General features: G+C 35.3%; 3 protein-coding genes across 3 annotated transcripts; all 3 read left to right on the plus strand.

The window, feature by feature from the left end:
* The first annotated feature begins 5,441 nt into the window (after nt 1-5,441).
* LOC133796723 (ascorbate transporter, chloroplastic-like) lies at nt 5,442-11,422 on the plus strand. Its single transcript, XM_062234369.1, has 11 exons — nt 5,442-5,755; nt 7,015-7,619; nt 7,851-7,958; nt 8,215-8,370; nt 8,474-8,689; nt 9,242-9,451; nt 9,618-9,755; nt 10,093-10,194; nt 10,455-10,520; nt 10,746-10,830; nt 10,925-11,422. The coding sequence occupies exons 1-11, from the start codon at nt 5,701-5,703 to the stop codon at nt 11,020-11,022; spliced, it is 1,839 nt and encodes a 612-aa protein (XP_062090353.1). The 5' UTR covers nt 5,442-5,700; the 3' UTR covers nt 11,023-11,422.
* A 3,109-nt stretch (nt 11,423-14,531) lies between these two features.
* Nucleotides 14,532-18,671, plus strand: LOC133795248 (uncharacterized). The gene is made up of 7 exons (XM_062232704.1): nt 14,532-14,624; nt 15,123-15,702; nt 15,805-16,496; nt 16,734-16,913; nt 17,001-17,690; nt 17,752-18,040; nt 18,268-18,671. Exons 1-7 carry the CDS (start codon nt 14,532-14,534, stop codon nt 18,669-18,671), a joined length of 2,928 nt encoding a protein of 975 aa, XP_062088688.1.
* Nucleotides 18,672-18,701: 30 nt separating this feature from the next.
* Nucleotides 18,702-19,064, plus strand: LOC133795249 (uncharacterized). Its single transcript, XM_062232705.1, has one exon. It carries the CDS (start codon nt 18,702-18,704, stop codon nt 19,062-19,064), a length of 363 nt encoding a protein of 120 aa, XP_062088689.1.
* Nucleotides 19,065-21,871: the final 2,807 nt, after the last annotated feature.

Genomic DNA, 21,871 nt, shown 5'->3' on the forward strand with positions numbered 1-21,871 from the left:
GAGATATGGTTGTTAGATATGTGATTTTAACTCTCATAATGTGTATGGAAGTTACAAAATCAAGTGGGAATGAATTTGGAATGTTTTGGAAAAGTTTGGAAAATTGGTAGCTAAAAAATTGTTTTGGCTGCGACCAATGTTTTTGAGGCCGCGACCAGAGTGACTGACAACATTTTTCTAAATTTCAGTTTTATCCAATTTTGAACGTTTCCAACAGCCAAGTAACTCCCAAATCTCTATTTTAATTCTATAAACATCAAATTAATCATTGGTAACAGCCATGAGCTTGGTAGAATTTGAAATTCAAAGGGTGTCTCAAAAATCTATAAATAGGAGCCTAATGCTCACTTGTGTGACATAATATTTTATGTCCACAAATCACTTGGCTGGAAAATACACCATAGAGACTTGATAATTCCAGAGAACAATTTCCTTGAGAGAACCCTTAGTGCTTAGAGAATAAGGGGAAATAAGCTTTTGGACAAAAGTCTTGAACCTTGTTCAAGTTGGTGACCCCCACTACTCTACACTTTGGTTGTGTGAGAGTTTGTATCACAACAAGAAAAAATGACTTTTACTTCGGTTTTCGCTAAAATTCGCAACTGCAGTAGTTCGGAACGAAGTAAAAAATAGTTAAAAATTGAAGTGAAAAATAGGCTTTCTACTTCGGTTATTATGTTAAAAGCGAAGTAGAAAGTGGGTACGCTTCCTTGGTGGGCACTTTCTACTTCGGTTATTATGTAAAAACCAAAATAGAATCCCCACTTTCTACTTCCGAAGTAGAAAGCCCCCCCCCCCCCCCTTTTAATAATTATTTCTAAATGACCCAATTCTATTTTTATATTTTTTTGCCCTAATTTTTTTAAATATTCTAATTATATGAATTTATAGTTATATATATTTTTACAATTGGAATTGATTTATTTTCATTTAATTTATAACAGAAATAAAAATCACAAAATTTATACACTTAGAATTAAAATTCTTATAAAATAAAATATTTATACATTCACATAATTATTAAGTAGAATAACCTAATCATTCATATATACATTCACATAATTGTAATTAAGTAAAATAGCATAAACATTTATATATACATTCACATAAATCTAAATGTATGTATAAACAAAATAGCCTTACTAATAAATTTAAGTCATCCATCGACTTAACTATTCTTGTTGGATTGGCAAGATGTCCTCCCGACCCTTGACGACAATTTGACTACTAGTAACTTTGTCATTTAGTTCATTCTACGAAACAAACCAATGATACATTAAATTAGTAACTTGTAACAACACTTAAAAAAAATTCCTACTTTGTTTTAAAACATTTACAACTCTTTCTTCAATTTTTTTGTCCAAATTATCTTCGACAAGAGTCTTCTTCGTTTTTCGCGCTCTTATCCAAATTTCATATCCCTCTACATCTTTCACTCCTAGTTCTTTTTTCTAGGACATCCAACATAATTGAAGTTTAATTATTAAATTTTCCTAAGTCTAACAAAATTTCGGCAACATAACAACTGCATTTTAATATCTCCAAAAATTTAAAAACTTGTAAATAATACACAAAATATCTCGACATAGTGTGCGAATTGAAAAAGAAAAACAATTAATAAAATATATAAAAAATTGGCAGAGTTTCCTTTGTTTTTGTAGCATATCCCAATTTTATAATTATATATAAATTCAACACAAACAAACACAAAATCAACACACATAATTCCATCCTTATATCACTGCCAACAACAAATTTCCCAGAACCTACTTCACTAAAGTCAAACATGCATGATTTAACTCTAATTTTATAAATAAATATTGCAATAGTAATAAATAAAATTTAAAGATTACTCACTTCCAATATTACTCTTGAAGTCACCCAAAATCAATACCAAATTGGCAACTAAATCAAAAACCTACTAAAAAGCTTAAACAAAAACAAATAAAAATCAATTACATAATTAATTAAACTAGTTACATAATCATCAAACAATATATCAACCTAGCTAGTTATAGAAAATAAAAAATAAATGTCACTAATAATCCAAACATTTCAAGTTCTAACATTGGCAACAATATTACATATTGAAGCTATGTTTAGAAATTTAAATAGCAAGTCACAACAATTTTTAAATTTTACTAATATATATATAATTAATAACATTATATAAAATAACAAAATAAATAAAAAAATATAACACAAATATACTAAAAAATAAGTATTAAATTCAGAATAATATAAAAAAATTAACACAAACAAAGTTTTAAGGTAGCAAACATTCTTTGATGCTCAAAATAACTTCTAAATCAATATTAACAACTGTAAAACCTATATATAATAAACATATTATATCTATAAGAAAAAAAAATCTAAAAATAATATAGAAAATAAAAAAAAAAATCATACAAACAAAGATTTAGTGATTCATACATTTTTTGAAGCTCAAGAACACATTTTAATGTAAGAAAACTAGTCAAAGTCCAATAACAATATCCATTTTCGAACCCTAAAAATACCCACACCCAAAGTCTTTATTTTCTCCCTCAAAAATAAAAATGGAACTAATATTTCTGTTTTTAAGTAAGAAAAATGGTTTCAAATGGTATAAAAAAACATAAAAAAAATGGTATATATAGTAAAACTCTCGTGGGAGTACGACAACAATGTAGGTTTTATGGGTTTGGCGTTTGAGATTTTTGCTTCAGAGAGACGAATGAGGCGAGCGCTATATATTAAGGGTATTAAAACTCTTTTACTTCGGTTCTTATATAAGAACCGAAGTAAAAGTCTTTAGGGCCACGTTTGGTTTGCTCAACTTTTTACTTCGGTTTTTTCATAAAAACTGAAGTGAAAAGTCCCAATATAGTGTGCAAACCAAACATGACCCTTGCTCATTTTCTATTTTAACTTCATTTTTTTAATAAACCGAAGTAATAGCCTATTTTTATGTTCTACCATTCCCAAAAGCGAAGTAAAAACCCATTGAAAGACATTTACTTCAGTTTTTTTATATTCTATGTGTAAAAAACGAAGTAAAAGCCTATATTTATAGTAATGTATTCTTTCTATTGTTTTTATTTCATTCTTTTGTTATTCTTGTTCTTATTGTTTTGAGTTTGTAATTTTTCTTCTTTTACATTTTTCTATTTATTTGTATTTTTATTGATTGAGTTGTAACATTTATCTTTTTCAAACACATTATCTATTCTATTTTTGAAAGAGTTATATTTTAGTTTTCCTATTTTTATTGAATAATATTTATTCTTTAACATATTTGACAGCTAGGATTGTTCACACAATAACGTCATTGATATATAGATATATTGAAGGATTTCTGTTTTTTTTTTTTTTTTTTCAATTTTAGTAGAAAATATATAATTGATTGTGGACGGATTTTTTTTTACGGTGGTAAATGTCAATAGTGGGTTGATGTGCCTTCATTTAGTAATTAAAATGGAACTTCATTAATCAACCAACAAATTACAAAATTGAAAGTGGTAAATCAACATCAACAACTGCAGTTAAACAGAAGGGAAAATCCCTTATCACGTTGAAGGTAACTTTGTTTGTATCTAAAGCCATCTTTGCAAGAAGAGTATAGTTAAGGGGCATCATAAAGGACCATCTTTGCAAGAAGAGTATTATTAAGGGGCATCATACAATTATTGGTGTGATTTAATACTAATTATTGTTAAATAATGTTGGGCAGTACTATGGGTGTCCTATAACAATGCTCTTGCAAGAATGCTGTCCCATCTCTCTTTAAATGCCACATTATTAAGACATATAGGTACATTTTAATTCTTCAATTAGTGCTTAATGCAAACGACGTTTAACAAAGATCCCATCGTCGTTGATTTAAAAAAAATCCCATTGTCGTTTGATTAACATACGACATGCCTTTGCTAAAAAAAAACATACGACATAGATATACCTATCACAATTTAAGCTAAACTAGGAATGCATATTTTTTCCATGGGGACGGGGCATCGCAGGGACCCGCCCCTAATGGATGAGGAACGAAGCGAGGACGAGGATAACTTTCAATCCCTGAATATTAAATGGGGCTGGGGCGGGGGCGGGGATAGCACTCCCCGCTCCGACGGGCCCTGTTTAAATTTTTATATATTTTTATAATATTTTATATGTATTTTATATTTTTCTTTATGTGTTTTTGTAGTATAGTAGTAACTTTTTTAATATTTTAAATTTTATTTAGGATAGTGTTTAATAGTTTAAATAATAAATGTTGTTCAATATTTTAATTTATATATAATTTGTGATTTTTATTTTAAAATTTTAATTTAAAAATTATTTTTAAATAAATAAATTACCTGTGAAAATTTCTCGCCCCAATAAAGAATTCCGTATCCCGACAGTGAATAAGCAGGAATGGGATGGAGACATAGATTAGAAATATAAATAGAAACAGAAACGGAGGAGCACTCTTCGCCAATTTCCAGTGTCCGCATTATTAAGAGCAATTGCAATACGACATTTTATGCCGTGTGATTGCATTTCAGTCTCCAACCCAACGACAATTTGTCCTCTATTTAGACGTGGATGAATAGTGCCACAGCATATATGATGTGGTACTGTTCACACGTTAAATTTATTTTTATATATATTATATCTTTTTTTTAAAAATAAATATATATCCTATATATATATATAAACATATGTGTATTATTTTGATCTATATTTTATGTTGGGTTTTTTAAATTATAAATACACATATAATTTAATTTTCTAAATAAAATTTTAAATATTTCATAATTAATTTTTTATTTAATTTATTTTAATTTGTGTATGAAAATTCTTCCTCTACACTATAAATAAATATAATAATAAAAAGAATATTCTATTTTATTAAAAAATAATATAATAATAAATAATATATTTTTTAGTGTAACTTTTGGTATTATGATTGGAATGGAAAAAAATATAGTGCTAAGATTCTTTAATTTTGGTGTTAGTGCAACACCATAATGGTAATGGGTTGTAGATGCTCTAAGCCCACCTGGCCAAAAGTGAGAGGCTTGCCACTTTTAAAATTAAGGATATTCCACGTCCCTATGAAATATGCGGTCTGAGAAATACGGAAATAAAATAATAAAAGGATTTATTTATCTAGAAATAAAAAATAATTAAAAAAAAAGAAGATGCACTTTTTATAGCCTTTACCGGTCGTTTTCAACCGGTGGAATTTGGGAATTTGGACCTTCTGCGGTGAACAAAGAGACGCATTTCACTCTTCAGATTCACCGAAATAACCTTATTGACCTAAAAGACCACCAGAATATTCTGAATGTGATGAAGGGCATTCCAATAATTTCGTCTCTGCCTCTTTTGTAGCCTCTCAACTCTCATGTTTACTGGAGATGATATTCTACGTGGCATCATTACGATACCTCGGGTTTTAACGCCACTCAGATTTTCTTCCCGCTTATTAAAAAATAATAATAATAATAAAAAAAAATCTGAGAATCAAAAATTGAACGAAGAAACGCCTTTGGTTATCCTCTCTGCCATTCTGAGTCTCTGACAGAGAGAGAGAGCGTTAAAAACGGCGACGTATTCGAGGAGAAGAAGCACTGGTAATGGATACTGAACTTGTATAAGTAGCTTGTTCTCTTGGAGCTGATTCTTTCAGTTTCATTGAGCTCGTCTTTAATTACTGGTGCCGGAACAAACAGAATGGCTATTGGAGGTTTGATTTCGAATCGGAATTTCGGTTCTTTTATCGGTTCAGGTATACTTACTTACCTCCCACTCGCTGCTTATCTTATCCACAAATGCAATTTGAGTTTTGTTTCCATTTTTATCTTATTTTTGGATAGATTATTTTGGCACATTTTCTGATTTTTTTTTAATGAATTGGGTGTTCTCTCATGTTGTTCCATTGTCTTCTTCTCAATCGAATTTAGTTTTTAATCAGTTTTGTGTGTGAGTTGTGTTAAAATTTCTGTTTTAAGTGCTGAATTTTCACGGGAGAGGTGCATGAATTTACATTGGACTTAAATTTAAACCTGTTTCACAAATCAGGGAGCAAATTCCTGTGCATGCAGCTCCTTATCTTTTATTTTTATACGCACATACACATTTATATAAATATCCATAAGCACATAAGGAGATAGTGCAAAATAGAAGAATTTATAGATTTCATTGTTGCATGTATCACTTTCATAAAGCTTTTACATAAATAAATATATTGCAATTCTATAGTAAGGTGTGGATAAATTTTAACCATACATTGTACAATAACAGACATTCATTAAATTTCAAGGAATTTAAAATAATTTATAGTACTGAAATCAAAGATAAAAAAATCTATTTTACACGTGGAAAAAAAAAACATAAATTTTGAATTTTTTGAAATTTTTTAGGTGCCTGTTATAACTATAATATACTGGTATAAAAAAAATTTGCTTATAACTTCTCCACATACAAAATATAGAGGTCCTAGTAGGGATTAAAGTGAACTCATTCTGAATTTTTCCTAGTAAGTATATAATAGTCATAATAATCTTCAAGTGAGGTGGGATTGCTTGTGGGAATCTTACATTTTGTACTAGGACTTTTGCATTTGATTTCATGGAGTGTTTGTGAAGACCAAAATTAAGGAAGAGAAACAATTCAATGACTAATTTTTGGCCAACTTTCTTATTTAATTTAATAGCCCTTTTAGCTGTTGGCTGCTATTCTTTTTGTCCCCTTTGGAAACTTTTGTTATATGTTTTGAGTTGAAATTGAATGAGAGAGGTTGCAGGGCTTTTAGTCTTTACAAGAACAGTAATATTGCATTGACATATCTCTCTGTAGGCCATGCATATCTATTTTGTGTTTATGCTCAAAATGGAAGCTTGTGCCATATGTTTTGATTTGAAATAGATTGAGAGTAGTGGCAGGGCTTGCAATCTTTGTGAGAAGATATATTGCATTCAGATACATTTGCGTTGCACGCATTCTATCATGGTTCATAGCTTTCTAATGCTCATTTGTTAATGGCAGGAAAAATCTGTACAAACAAACAAGCTGTTTCACATCAGAGAGGAGAGCGTTCAGGGATTCTTACTGTACGATATAATCAAGGAAGAATAGGTAATCACATTTTATGTACTCCAGCGAATTATAGATCTAAATACACATATGGCCCGGTTCTTCATGCTACTGGCTCTTCAGAAAAGAACCAGTGGAAGTCAGCGAGAACCTTTAATGAAAGGCATCATCCTTCATCAATGCAATCTAGTAGAAGGTGTTGCAGCAACATTCCTAAGCAAAGAGTTAGAGTAAAATGTGACTGCAGTCTTTCTACAAATGTATCTTGCAGCAGTTGGAGCCAGTTTAGAGTGTTAAATAAGCTAGATGTAAGAAACAGATTATTTCATAAGTCTGCAAATGTGAAGATCAATAGGACCTGTGCTTATTACAAGTCTGATGAGTATGACATAAATGATGCAAATGTGGAGCCATTGGCATCGGTTGACGGGTCAGGTGAAGCTGTTTTAGTCAATGGCAATCTACAGCAAGCATCTTCTTGGTGGCAGCAATTTCCTAAGCGCTGGGTGATTGTAGTTCTCTGTTTTTCTGCATTCCTACTGTGCAACATGGATCGTGTGAGTACTTTTCGCGTCTTTCTCAGTCAGATTCGCCAGATATTGTTCCATTATTTCAATATTTTTTCACAATATATGGTTGTAAAGTAGTTCTTAGATACACTTCATCACTTTAATGACCTTTATATCCTATTTCTACATAAAACATTATACTTGTAGTATGTTGATAGCTTGCTATCTTATTACTTTCTAAGTGATCGATCTGCTTACTCTTTTAACATTTTGTTGTAGGTAAACATGAGCATCGCAATACTTCCCATGTCTAAGGAATTCAACTGGAACAGTGCAACAGTTGGCCTGATTCAATCCTCATTTTTCTGGGGCTATCTACTTACCCAGGTTCTAACTCAATTTACGTATCATATCTAGTATTCGTATGTAGAATATTGATCCCTGTATTCATGTGTTTCATTCAAATGGCCATGCTTTTTCTGTTCCATGGCTGTATGGCTGTAAAGGATCTGATTTTATATGCTTGACTTTGCACCTGTGACACTCTTTGGTGTTTAATTTTTTACATATCTCATCAAAGTTGGAATGAACGTCTTTTTGACTTTTTTAGCTGTAACTATATTGTAATTTATGTGGCATGTAGATTCTTGGAGGCATATGGGCAGATAAAATTGGCGGGAAGCTAGTATTAGGTTTTGGAGTTGTCTGGTGGTCAATTGCAACGATTTTGACGCCTATTGCTGCAAAAATTGGACTTCCTTGTTTGCTTGTCATGCGTGCCTTTATGGGGATTGGCGAGGTGGGAATTTTTACTTGTTTATTTTGATATCTTATGCTTGACTACTCTCTAACACATAGTCCAATTATTGTATCCTTAATTAGTAGCTATCTATGTCGTACAGGGTGTTGCCATGCCTGCCATGAATAACATACTTTCTAAGTGGATTCCAGTGTCAGAGAGAAGCAGATCTTTAGCGCTTGTATACAGTGGCATGTATCTTGGTTCCGTCACTGGGTTGGCCTTTTCCCCTGTTCTAATCCAGAAATTTGGATGGCCATCTGTGTTTTACTCTTTTGGTTCCCTTGGAAGTATCTGGTTTGCGATATGGCTAAGTAAAGTATGTTTTTGTTTCCTTTGTTTCTTTCCGGAGGAAAATTTGACTAACTTCTTACATAGAGAAAAATATTATAGTAAGACAATGAAATGTATATTTTGATGCCCTTAACCACTAAAGTAAGCTGTTCAGTAGTAGGACTGTCATATGAAAATGAGTTCCCCATACAAACTCTCAAGTTTTTTTTTTTATGAAGCCAGCCCCTTTTTAAAAGGAGGCCAGGCAAAAAGATTTCATTTGAAAAGAAGCTCGTAGGCAGAAATACAAGAGGGAAAACTGCTAGTAAACAGAACAAGACTAGCAGCAGATAAACTAAACGGAACCATACTGCTGAGAGGACAACTCTCAAACAATACGAACTCACCAGTTGATGTTATTATGAATTGTTCATTTACCAATCAAATTAGTGAGCCAACTGCTATCTTGTTGGACGATTATCTGACTGTAATATTGAGTATGATTAATGTAGAAGATATAAGTTGTAGCTAAGATGCTCTTTAGATTTCCCCTTGGAAGCTAAAGTTTAAGTCTTTCTGTGTCTAACTGGATTACCAGGCATATAGCTCACCGAAAGATGATCCGGAACTTAGTGCAGAAGAGAAAAAAATTATTTTGGGGGGTAACGTATCCAAGGAACCTGTAACAGTCATTCCGTGGAAGTTAATTTTATCCAAAGCACCTGTTTGGGCTCTTATTATCTCCCACTTTTGCCATAACTGGGGTACCTTTATTCTTTTGACGTGGATGCCGACATATTACAATCAGGTAATTGAGTATACTTTTAGTAATGCACGAAATTTGTCATAATATTGAAAGGATTTATTTTGACAGACACATGTTGGGGCACTCAAGGCACAACACCTTTATTCTAACTTGCATGGTGGACGAACTAGGTTCTTTTCAACCTGTATAATGTTGGTTGCTTTCTCAGGTTTTGAAGTTTAACCTCACAGAATCTGGTCTTCTCTGCGTTCTACCATGGTTAACCATGGCTGTGTTTGCAAATATTGGAGGTTGGATTGCAGATACTCTTGTGAGCAAAGGTTTTTCCATAACATCAGTTCGCAAGGTAAGAATTTGTACTGGTATGAATTCCAATTGCAGTTCATGCACTGTCAAGTAATAATTAATGAGATCATTAAGTAACTAGATACAAAACTAAATACCAAGTAAAAACCATAATTCTAGGACATGTATATTGGCTAGATAAAGTTGTACAAGTAGTGAAATATCCATGTAAAGTTGAATAATCCATATTGTTTTTACCAAAGGGAAATTAGCAATTATGGATAGAACTCTTTCTTATCAACCTTTACAAGATAATTTTATGAGTATTGGAATAATAATGATTCTACATATATATTTTTGTGAAATTAATTATTCTCTAAATTCTTTTGACCCTGCAGATCATGCAATCAATTGGTTTTCTTGGTCCAGCCTTCTTTCTCACTCAGCTCAGTCATGTTAAAACTCCTGCAATGGCAGTGCTATGCATGGCATGCAGTCAGGTAGGCACAAGTTTAACATTAGTTGGCATCTTCAAGCAAAGTTTAGCTGTAAAAAATGTTAAAGGAAAGTGATCAGCATCATACTTCTTCTAGATTTACAAAACTATAAAGGAACAAAAATAATTTATTGTGATAAACTTCTCTTTTTATCACAGTGATTCCAAAACTATTATAAAATGGAGATTCAAATATATGATACTATGCTGAAAACCCTAAAATAGTAATTAACCAAATGTTCTTATTCTCTTTTTCTTGCGCAGGGATCTGATGCTTTCTCACAATCTGGTCTATATTCCAATCACCAAGACATTGGACCACGCTATGCTGTGAGTGTTCTAATGCCGACAATTGTATATATTCCAGCTGTAACGGCCTATGAATATAGCATTTACTTTTTAGTTTATGCTTGAATGAGTTGTCCTACTTGTGTCTAAGAATTTTAAAGATAAAAATATTAATTAGAAAGATTGCAACTCATTACATTTGTAATCTACCTACCTATTTGGAATTTTATCTATGTTGTGCATCAATCTTACAAACATCAATTACAGGGAGTACTGCTAGGACTGTCGAATACAGCAGGAGTACTAGCCGGCGTCTTTGGTACAGCTGCAACAGGTCTCATACTCCAGAAAGGTACAAGTTTAGTCCTGCTAATCTAATGCCTCTGCAGAAATAAATTGCTTATGACATTACCTTTTTCTCACACTATCAACATTGTTTCATGCAGGTTCTTGGGACGATGTATTTAAGGTAGCCGTCGCATTGTACATCATAGGTACAGTAGTCTGGAACGTGTTTTCAACTGGAGAGAAAGTGCTCGACTAAACAATTGTGAGAAGAGAGCGAACGCGGACGAGGAAAGCAGCACTTTACACTAGTACAGAGTGCAAAACTTTACAGAAATGAAAAGAAAATCAGAAAACTGTTTTTTTTTTTGCAAAGGAGGAATGCAGGCAATGAAATCCTGCCGAGAAAACTAGGCTGATTTTAGTGATTTTGTAACAACTTGTGAAGCACTTAATAACATGATCCTCACAAGCTTTTGGGTAATTGGACTCATTTTTACAAGTCTAATATGCATTTACATATGGTTTCAATTCAGAGAACTTATGTGTAACTTCCTGAGCCCATGAATATTTTCCTTTTTCCCATTCAAGCTGTTGAAAGCTCTCAGCCTGTTCTACCCATCTCAACGTGGCTATAGAACATTATTCATTTATTCCTACGTGAATGAGTTGTTTTTTTTATTGGTGGAATATAATGGAAACAGAGAATATAGAGATCAGATTTTAATTCACTCTGTTTTGGCTACCCCACCCCCTCTCTTTTTTCGGCTAACAGAAGTAGGTGAGTAATGTTTGGCAGTTGCTGCAATAAACATTCTAAGTTGGAGCCATTAATGTTTGTGGGTCTCATAAATTATTTGTGCTTCGATTTTTGCCGTCTAAACGGAAAGGAAAAACTGGCACCTAGGAAAAAAGAAACTAATTATGTTATTTTCTATAAATTTGATCAATTAATTATTGTATCAATAAAAATAATTGAAACCGACATTTAATTACAACTAGTACAATGATGTTTTACATTTTTTTTTTAAGAAATTACATATCTTACATAATTACACTATATTTTAAAATACAAAGTGTGTTTGTATGTCATAATTATGAAATTATGAATTTATCTTATCATGTTTGACAAAACAGTTAGTAATTACACAAAAATAATATTATGTAATGAATACTACCTAAAATTGATAGTACTTAGTAATTACACAGTATAATTACACCAAATTCTTATGAGTACTATGAGAATTGGAAAGTGGTATTGAGATCCCTCAATTACCTCTAATTACATGGTTACTGTATAATTACATGGCTTGACAAACACACCAATTTGTGTAATTCCTTTGAATTATACACAATTCCAATTACAATGTGATTTTCTAAACTCACAATTTATATGAAACAATTTTATATCTATGTGCAACAATATTGTGATATATAGCTGTGATGAGTCTGTTTTTAGCATAGTTTTAACATGTGTTTAGGGTAAGTTTGAGTCATTTTGGTGGAGTGTTATGCGGTATTATGCTTGTTTTGGTATGTTTGCAGGAAATAGGAGAAGAAAACGTGAAGTTTGGGAAATGACTGAAAAATCAGCTTAAATTGGGAAATTTATGCTAAATGTTGACAAAAAGGAGGTTGAAGACTCATTTGTGGAGATAATTGTTCGATTTGGAGTTTGGAATCAAGATTTTGGAAGAATTAGAGGGGCCGCGGCGCTTGAATGAAGAGCTGCAACGCAAGGGAGAAGCAGAGAAAGCTAATTTTCTGGAATTTTGAAGGGCCGCGACGCTTGAGGGAAGCACCGCGGCGCTCGCTGAAGTCAGAGAGGGGGCTGCGCATGAGTATAGAGGCGCGCCGCGGCGCTTGGATGCTAGGGCCGCGGCGTGTGTGGCTGTACGTGGCCTGCAGAAGTGGAAAAATTGTTAGATATTTTAGGTTTTTTTTTTAAATACGTTTTAGAAGTTAATTAGGGGATTCTATTCATTATTAGAGGTGTAGAGAAGTCATTAGAGGCAGAGGAGAACATTGAAGACCTAGAGTTTGATTTCTTATTTTCTTCTGTAATCTCTTTATTGGAGTTTATGTTTATATTTAATTTGATTAATTTTATTATGTTCGCTTTGAACTAATCTTGTTATTAGGGTTTTAGTGGATTTTTCTTGAAACTTTTGATCTCTTAATGAAATTTTCCTGAATTTCATTATTCTGCTGTAGATTATTTATCATATGCTTAATGCTTGTGAATATTTGATCATCATTTATATGTTTATATGATTTTAACCTATACTCTGAAAAGAGAAGGATAATTATGCTATAGGTAAATAATCACAATTTTATATTAGACAAAAGTATTTTTAGGAATTGTGTAGTTTAGGAATTATGTGTTTAAAGCCTGCAATATATTGATTTACCACAGAGATGTAGGAAATAGTATATTGTAGAGAATTATAGATCCTAACAAGACTATAATATATAATTGTAATATGCTACCATAATAGAATTAAGAAATCTTGAGAATTGGTTAGAAATCATAAGTGGATGGTTGATGAAACTAAAACCCTAACTTTTGCATCTATTGAATAAAATCAAATTTCATCTCTGCATTTCTTTAAGTGCTTAGTAGTTTTCTTAATTTTTAGTAATAATTATTTTATTTATCAATCTGAAATTATTATTCAAATCAATTAGAATTAGAGGTTAATTATTGGTAATTAATATCAGTATTCGTGGGATCGACACTTGACTTATCATATATTACTTGATTAGACCGCGTATACTTGCGTGTTACTTTTTGGCGATCAAGTTTTTGGCGCCATTGCCGGGGACTGTTTTTATTAATATCAATAAGTTAATTTTTGTTCTAATTTGATTTGTTTTTTTTTAACATTTATTCGGATCAAGGTTCTCTTGTGTTTCAGGACTTGTTGGTATATGCGAAGCAATAGACAAAAACAGATTATACCAATAGACCGGGAAATTGAAAGAACGTGCAAACAGAACCGGAAAATAAAAAGGAAATTGGAATTCACCATGGCTGACAATTTGGGAAATGGTGCTAATAATGGTCAAGGGGCTGCTGAGGTTCCAAGGGAGCAAGGAGCATGAACATTAAGAGATTATGTACTTCCTACTGTTACAAGAGTGCATTCATGCATTAGACCTCCAACCATTGCTGCCAACAACTTTGAGATTAAGCCAGCCATCCTTTAGATGGTTCAAACAACTGTTCAGTTTGGAGGTATGCCAACGGAGGACCCTAATTTACACATAGCTAATTTTTTGGAGTTATGTGCAACGTTCAAGATGAATGGGGTGAGTGATGATGCTATAAGACTAAGGCTATTCCCATTTTCACTGAGGGATAGGGCGAAAATTTGGCTGATATCTTTACAAGCGAATTCGATCACTACATGGGAGGAGTTAGCTCAGAAATTTCTTGCCAAGTTCTTTCCTCTAGCAAAGGCTGCAAAGTTAAGGGGTGAGATTAATAATTTTTATCAGTTGGATGGAGAGTCACTGTATGATTCTTGGGAGCTCTTTAAGGAGTTGTTAAGGAAGTGTCTGCACCATGGAATAGAAAAGTGGATGTTGGTGCATAATTTTTATAATGGGTTGAATGGGACGACAAGAACAATTATAGATGCTGCAGCGGGAGGTGCCTTTATGAGTAAAAGTGCCAATGAGGCATATGAGCTATTAGAGGAGATGGCGATGAATAATTATCAATGGCCAACTGAAAGGGGACAGCCAAAGAAGGTGGCTGGAATGATGGAATTGGATGCCATAACCATGCTTACAGCTCAAGTAGCAGCCTTGACGAAGCAATTACAAAAGATTACACTCCCATCTCAAGCTATGCAAGTTTAAAACTTATGTGAAGTGTGTGGTACAACCCATCAACCAAACTAATGCCCTGCTATAGACATGAATAACATGCCCATGGAAGAAGTCCAAGCCATAGGAAGTTACCAAAGACAGCCTAATAATCCCAATTCCATGACTTACAACCCAGCTTGGAAGAACCATCCCAACTTTTCCTGGTCTAACAACTAAAACATCCTCCAACCTTATCCTCCACCTCAGCCACCATATCAACCTACCCAAAATAGGCCACCTTATCCACATCAATATGCAGACCAACATCCTCCACCGGGCTATTATCAACCACAAAATAGACCACCTCCCCAAATGCCAATGAAACCAGCTGAAACCCAACCTGATGTGCTTAACCAATTCATGACTGAAACTAGGGCATCTATAAGAAGTTTGGAGACTCAAATAGGGCAATTGGATACTTTAATGACAAATAGAGCTCAAGGAAATTTGCCTAGCACTACAGAAGTTAATCCTAAAGATCAGTGCCAAGCTTTTACTTTGAGGAGTGGAACGAGATATGAAGGGCTAAAGAAGATCCAGTCAGAAGAAGAGAAAAAGTTGGATGATAAAAAGGTTACTGAAGACCTTAAGGAGGAAGAGGAGACCCCACCTGTAACTATTGAGCATCATGTTAGAGTTCCATATCCACAAAGACTTCGCAAGCATAATTTGGATAAGCAGTTTGCAAAGTTTTTAGAGGTGTTCAAGAAGCTACACATAAATATACCATTTGCAGAAGCATTAGAACAGATGCCTAGCTATGTAAAGTTTATGAAGGAGATTCTCTCAAATAAGAGAAAGATGGGTGATTACGAAACAATGGCGTTAACAGAAGAATGTAGTGCGATTTTACAAAGGAAGCTTCCTCAAAAGTTAAGAGATCCTGAGAGTTTTACCATTCCATGCACTATTGGGGAGTTTGAATGTAAGCATGCACTTTACGATTTAGGGGCGAGTATTAATTTAATGCCTTTGTCTGTATTCCGGAGGCTTGGTTTGGGGGAAGCTAGGCCAACTACAGTAACATTACAGCTGGCTGATAGATCTGTGAAGCATCCATGTGGTATTATAGAAGATGTATTGGTAAAGGTGGATAAGTTTATCTTTCTGGCTAATTTTATAGTTCTTGATATGGAGGAGGATGAGAATGTTCCTATTATTTTAGGGAGACCATTTTTAGCAACTGGGCAAGCATTGATAGATGTGCAAAAGGGAGAGTTGAAGTTGAGAGTTCAAGGGGAGGAAGTAGTATTTAATGTGTTTAAGGCTATGACTTATCCTAAAGCAAGTGATAGTTGTTTCTCAGTTGATGTGGTCAAAGAAGTAGTAGAAAGAAAAAAATTAAGAGAGGATCCTCTTGAGTTGAGTCTCACAGTTGATGATGTAGATGGTGAGGAGAATGAAGAGGTGATGAGTTATTTAAAGTGGATAAAATCAACTAAGCCGTGGAAACATAAGAAATTTGAAGAATTGGGTGCAGGGCCAGACAGACCATTACCATCGATTCAGAAGCCACCTGTTTTAGAATTGAAGGTTTTACCGGACCATCTCCGTTATGCTTATCTTGGGGAAAAAAAGACTCTTCCAGTTATAGTCTCATCATTTCTTTCGGAGGTTGAGGAGGAGAAATTGTTGAGGGTGTTACGAGCTCATAAAACTGCTATAGGGTGGACTCTAGCTGATATAAGAGGAATTAGCCCATCGACAGTTATGCATAGAATTCTTATGGAAGATGAGGCGAAACTGACTATTGATGCTCAGAGAAGGCTTAATCCAACAATGAAAGAAGTGGTGAGGAAAGAGATTTTGAAGTGGTTGGATGCTAGAGTGATTTACCCTATTTCTGATAGTGCTTGGGTAAGTCCAATTCAAGTAGTACTGAAAAATGGGGGTATGACGGTGGTAAAGAATGAAAGCAATGAATTGATTCCAACTAGGACTGTGACGGGTTGGAGGATATGTATTGATTATCGGAAGTTGAATAAGGCAACGAGGAAAGATCATTTTCCTTTGCCTTTCATTGATCAAATGTTGGATAGATTGGCGGGGCATAATTACTATTGTTTTCTAGACGGGTACTCGGGCTATCACCAGATCGTAATTGCACCGGAGGATCAAGAAAAGACAACTTTTACATGTCCTTATGGGACTTTTGCTTTTCGAAGGATGCCATTCGGGTTATGTAATGCACCAGCCACGTTTCAACGGTGTATGATGGAAATATTCTCTGACATGGTTGGAAAGGGGATTGAAATTTTTATGGATGATTTTTCGGTATATGGGTCCTCTTTTGACATGTGTTTGACTAATTTGGAGATGGTGTTGAGAAGGTGTGAGGAGTCGCATTTGGTGCTTAATTAGGAAAAGTGCCACTTTATGGTTAATGAAGGAATTGTATTGGGGCACAAAATTTCTAAGAAAGGAATTGAAGTGGATCGGGCCAAGATTTCTACTATAGAGAATTTGCCACCTCCAATTTCAGTTAAGGGAGTGAGGAGTTTCTTGGGCCATGCGGGGTTTTATTGGAGATTTATCAAAGACTTCTCTAAGATCTCAAAGCCGCTGTCTACCTTGTTGATGAATGGGGTTCCTTTTGATTTTAATGATGATTGTTTGATTGCTTTCAAGACTCTCAAGGAGAAGCTCATTTCAGCGCCGATAGTATGTACACCTAATTGGGACCTTCCATTTGAGCTTATGTGTGACGCTAGTGATTATGCGGTTGGAGCGGTTCTTGGGCAGCGAGTGGACAAGGTATTTCGAACTATATACTATGATAGTCGAACTTTAAATGATGCTCAACTAAATTATGCAACAACAGAAAAAGAACTTCTAGCCATAGTTTATGCCTTCGATAAGTTCCGTCCATATTTGATCGGAAATAAGGTGATTGTCTATATGGATCATTCGGCAATAAAGTATCTTATGACTAAGAAAGACTCTAAGCCTCGTCTTATTCGGTGGATTATGTTATTACAAGAATTTGATGTGAAAATTAAGGATAAGAAAGGTACTGAGAATTTGGTGGCTGATCATTTGTCTCGTTTAGAGGTTGAGAAAAATTCCCTTGATAAAGAAGTTCAGATTAATGATGCTTTTTCCGGATGAGCAGTTGTTCGAAGTGAATGTTGGCAAGGAGGTTCCATGGTTTGCAGATTATGTTAATTATTTGGCTGCTAAGGTTATACCCCCTGAGATGACAAGGCAACAATTAAAGAAATTTTATTCGGAGGTGAAGCGTTATTATTGGGAGGAGCCTATTCTGTATAAGCATTGCCCAGATCAAGTTATTCGAAGATGTGTGCCCGAAGAGGAGATGTTGTCAATCTTAACTCACTGTCATAGTTTGCATTGTGGCGGTCATTTTGGTGGAACAAGAACAGCTGCGAAGGTTTTGCAAAGTGGGTTTACTGGCCTACATTATTTAAGGATGCTAATGATTTTGTCAAAAGTTGTGACCGTTGTCAACGGACTAGGAACATATCAAGAAGAGATCAAATGCCGATGACTGGTATTTTGGAAGTTGAGCTATTTGACGTATGGGGAATAGACTTTATGGGACCTTTCCCATCATCGTATAATAACAAATATATTTTGCTTGCGGTGGATTATGTTTCTAAATGGGTAGAAGCCGCAGCAATTCCTACTTGTGATGGGAAGGAAGTTATTAAATTCCTTCATAAAAATATCTTCACTCGATTTGGTACTCCAAGAGCTATTATTAGTGATCGGGGAAGTCATTTTTACAATAAGTGGTTCACCGCTCTTTGTGCTCGCTATGGTGTTCATCATCGAAAGGCGTTATTTTATCACCCAATTGAAAATGGCCAAGCTGAAGTATCGAATAGAGAAATAAAAGGTATCTTGGAAAAGACAGTAAATACTTCGAGGAAGGATTGGGCGAAGAAGCTCGATGATTCACTTTGGGCTTATCGCACGGCATTTAAAACTCCGATTGGTATGTCACCATATCGATTGGTGTTTGGTAAGGCTTGTCATCTACCGGTGGAACTGGAGCATAAAGCTTATTAGGCTGTGAAAAAGTTAAATGTTGATCTCTTCATGGCGGGGCAGAATAGGCTTATGGAGTTAAATGAACTTGAGGAATTCCGAAATGAAGCCTATGAGAATGCGAAGATATATAAGGAGAAATCGAAGGCTTTTCATGATAAGAGAATATTAAGGAAGGATTTTCAACCAGGGGATAAAGTTTTGCTCTTTAATTCTAGGCTTAAACTTTTTCCTGGTAAATTGAAGTCGCGATGGTCTGGACCATACACGGTAGTCTTCTCACTTCCTTATGGAGCAGTACCAGTTCATAGTGAAAAGACGGGAGATTTTAAGGTGAACGGACAGAGATTGAAGCATTACTTGGAGGGTCCGGTGGAGACATGTAAGTCCGTGGTCGAGTTGGAACTGATTTGATCTGAAACTAAAGTAGCGTCCGGCTAAATGACGTTAACGACAGCGCTCTTAGGAGGCATTCCTATGTTTATTTTTAATTTTTAGTTCAGTTAGTTTGTAAAAAGTATGAACAATTTTTTAGTTTTTATTTTTTAGTTGTGGTTGGACTTATATTTTTTTTTTTAGTTTTTAGTATTTTTGAATGTAATAGAACCGTGGAAATCGTGAAAACTATAAAAAAATAAAAAAGAATGAAGATTTTGCAGTCTGAAGAGAGGGCTGCGGCGCATGCAACAAGAGTCGCGGCCCTTGACGAGAAACAGAGAAGGAGGCTCGGGTTAGAGGAGCGCGCCGCGGCGCATATGGGAAGGGCCGCGGCGCTTGGAAAATTCCCAGGAAAAAAATTTTGGGGCGCGCCACAGTGCTTGGAGGAGCGCGCCACGGCGCTTATGCGGGTCCAAGGCATAAAGGGGGTTTCCCTCTTCCATTTTAGCCATTCTCTCCATTTTGAAAAAAATCCACAACACATTTCTCTCCATTTTCTCTCTAAATTCCTTTCTTTTACCCAAAAATTTCTTTTTAATCTCCTTCTTACATCTTGAATCCACATACAAATTCCTCCAAATATTTCTTTTTCCTTCCCATTTCCTAATCTGATTTTGAAATCCCTAATCCCCAAAAATTCTTCAAACCCTAAATTTTCAATTTCTATCAATTGGAGTGGTGCTGTTATGATTACTCGGTGCAATTGAAGGGTGCATGTAGTGCCCCGAATTCTCCGTTGTGTTTAACGACGTGAACAGTAGGCCGGGAGGGCCGTACTTGCTTAATTATGTTATTAATTGATAAAATGCATGTATATGTTGATTATATTATGATATGATGTGAAATGCATGCATGTGAGTCCATATTTCTTTATACAGGGGTGTGATGGTAATTTGGCTGGTTAAGGGTAAATTGATTATTTGAACGCATGTTGGTAATACAGATTGAGACCACATTATGATGTGGGTTTGTTCGAGCCATTTGGCATGAGACGATCAAGGAATGTTGATTATCGGTTTGGTCATAACAGGCATAAGCTCGGGGCTCGGGGTGAGTCTCGGGGTGTTTTAATGATTAGAGTGTTACCGGGCATTAAAGGGTAACGGGATGTGAAATATTGGAGTTTGAGAATATTGAGATTAGCGGGAATTGGGAAGCGTTAATTATGATTAACGGTGTAGGTGGAAAGTACCAAAATTGCCCTTGAGTTGGCTTTAGAGACTTTTAAAGACCTAGGGGTATAATGGTCATTTGGGATTTGGATATATATGGTTTAGATGGCTGTAGAGAAAACATAACCAAAACAAAGTTTTGCTTCTTCTCCTTCCCGTAAGTTCACTTCTCTCTTCTTCCTCTTTGGAGTTTTGAGCTCTAGGTGTGGAATTAAGCTAGGGAACTTGGAGGTTGAGGTTGTAGACATAGCTTAGTCATTGAAGAGGGTTTGGTGTCGAATTTGAGGTGAGTTTTATCCATTATTTTACTGGTTTTGCTCTGTTTTCATTCATAGTTTTCAGCTTTAGATTTTGGTATGGAAAGTTGGAATCAAGGGGAGTTCTTGGGATGTTTTACTTGGGTTATGATGAGGGATAGTTATGGGTGATGTTTGGAGGTTTAAATGGGTGTTTGAGAGAGGTTTGGGTGGTGTTTAAATTGGGTTTGAAGGGTTGGTTTCAAGGGAAAACGCAAGGGAGGAAAAACAGGGGTTTTGGCTGAAATGGAGCTTGCGCCGCGGCATGGCAGGGGTGAGCCGCGGCTCTTGGGGGTTGCTGGGTTTAGGCGCCTCTGTCTGAGGGGCGGGCCGCGGCATGGCCAAGGAGGGCCGCGACCCTTAAGGCATTTTTGGCCAAAATTAGCTTTTTGGCTCGGGGATGCAAGCCTAAGGCCTCAGGATTGAACCTACTACCCGGTTGAGTAGTGTTTGAGGTCCCGGAGGTTAGGTTTTGGTTTGGGAACCTTTTATTATTCATTTTATTGATGGAACCCCATAATTTGGTTATGACCAGGTAACCGCTAAAGGACCAAAAAGTCGATCGTTCTCAGGGTTGTTCTTTTATTCGTTCTTGCTCGAACCAGAGGTAAGAAAACTGCACCCCAAATATGACATGCGTGGATATACATGAGGCATGTGATTGTGAAAATATGGACATGGATTGAATATAGAATGCTTAGCATATGTTGCTCATTTGTGCATGGCACTGACTTATTAGTCAGGTTTGGCAAGGGTGCTAGTATCAACTGTGAAGCTGTGACTTATTAGTCAGGTTCAGGGGTGGTACTGGGCACTGATCACTTTGAGCTGGCTTATTAGTCAGGACGGCATTAGTGTGTGTCACGCAAGCCAACAAGTTTTGATCTGATAGATCACCAGCATTGAATGGCTCAGAGAGCATTAATGCCAGACCGACCCCGAGGGTCGATGAATGAAATAAGCGCTTGGAGGCTAGTGGCTTACTTAGCAGCCACTCTCCCATCTGAATTAGTGACATGTATGGCAGTCACTCAGAACGGTTACCAGAACCTGTTGAAGGCTAGTGGCTTACCCATCAGCCACTCTTCCATTTGAATTAGTGACTTGCTTGTCAGTCACTCAGTGTGGTTTATCAGGACCTCATGTGGTGTTCACCCACTTGTTTTCAAGCTTTATGCTCAGTGTGATTATAATGATAATCATTTGATAATGTTTATATTAAGTGTTATGTTTTCTTGCTGGGCCTTGGCTCATGGGTGCTATGTGGTGCAGGTAAAGGGAAAGAGAAGCTCACCTAGCCTTGAGTGGAGAGCTG

The sequence above is a fragment of the Humulus lupulus genome, chromosome 8 (assembly GCF_963169125.1).
Source record: "Humulus lupulus chromosome 8, drHumLupu1.1, whole genome shotgun sequence".
Classification (NCBI taxonomy): domain Eukaryota; kingdom Viridiplantae; phylum Streptophyta; class Magnoliopsida; order Rosales; family Cannabaceae; genus Humulus; species Humulus lupulus.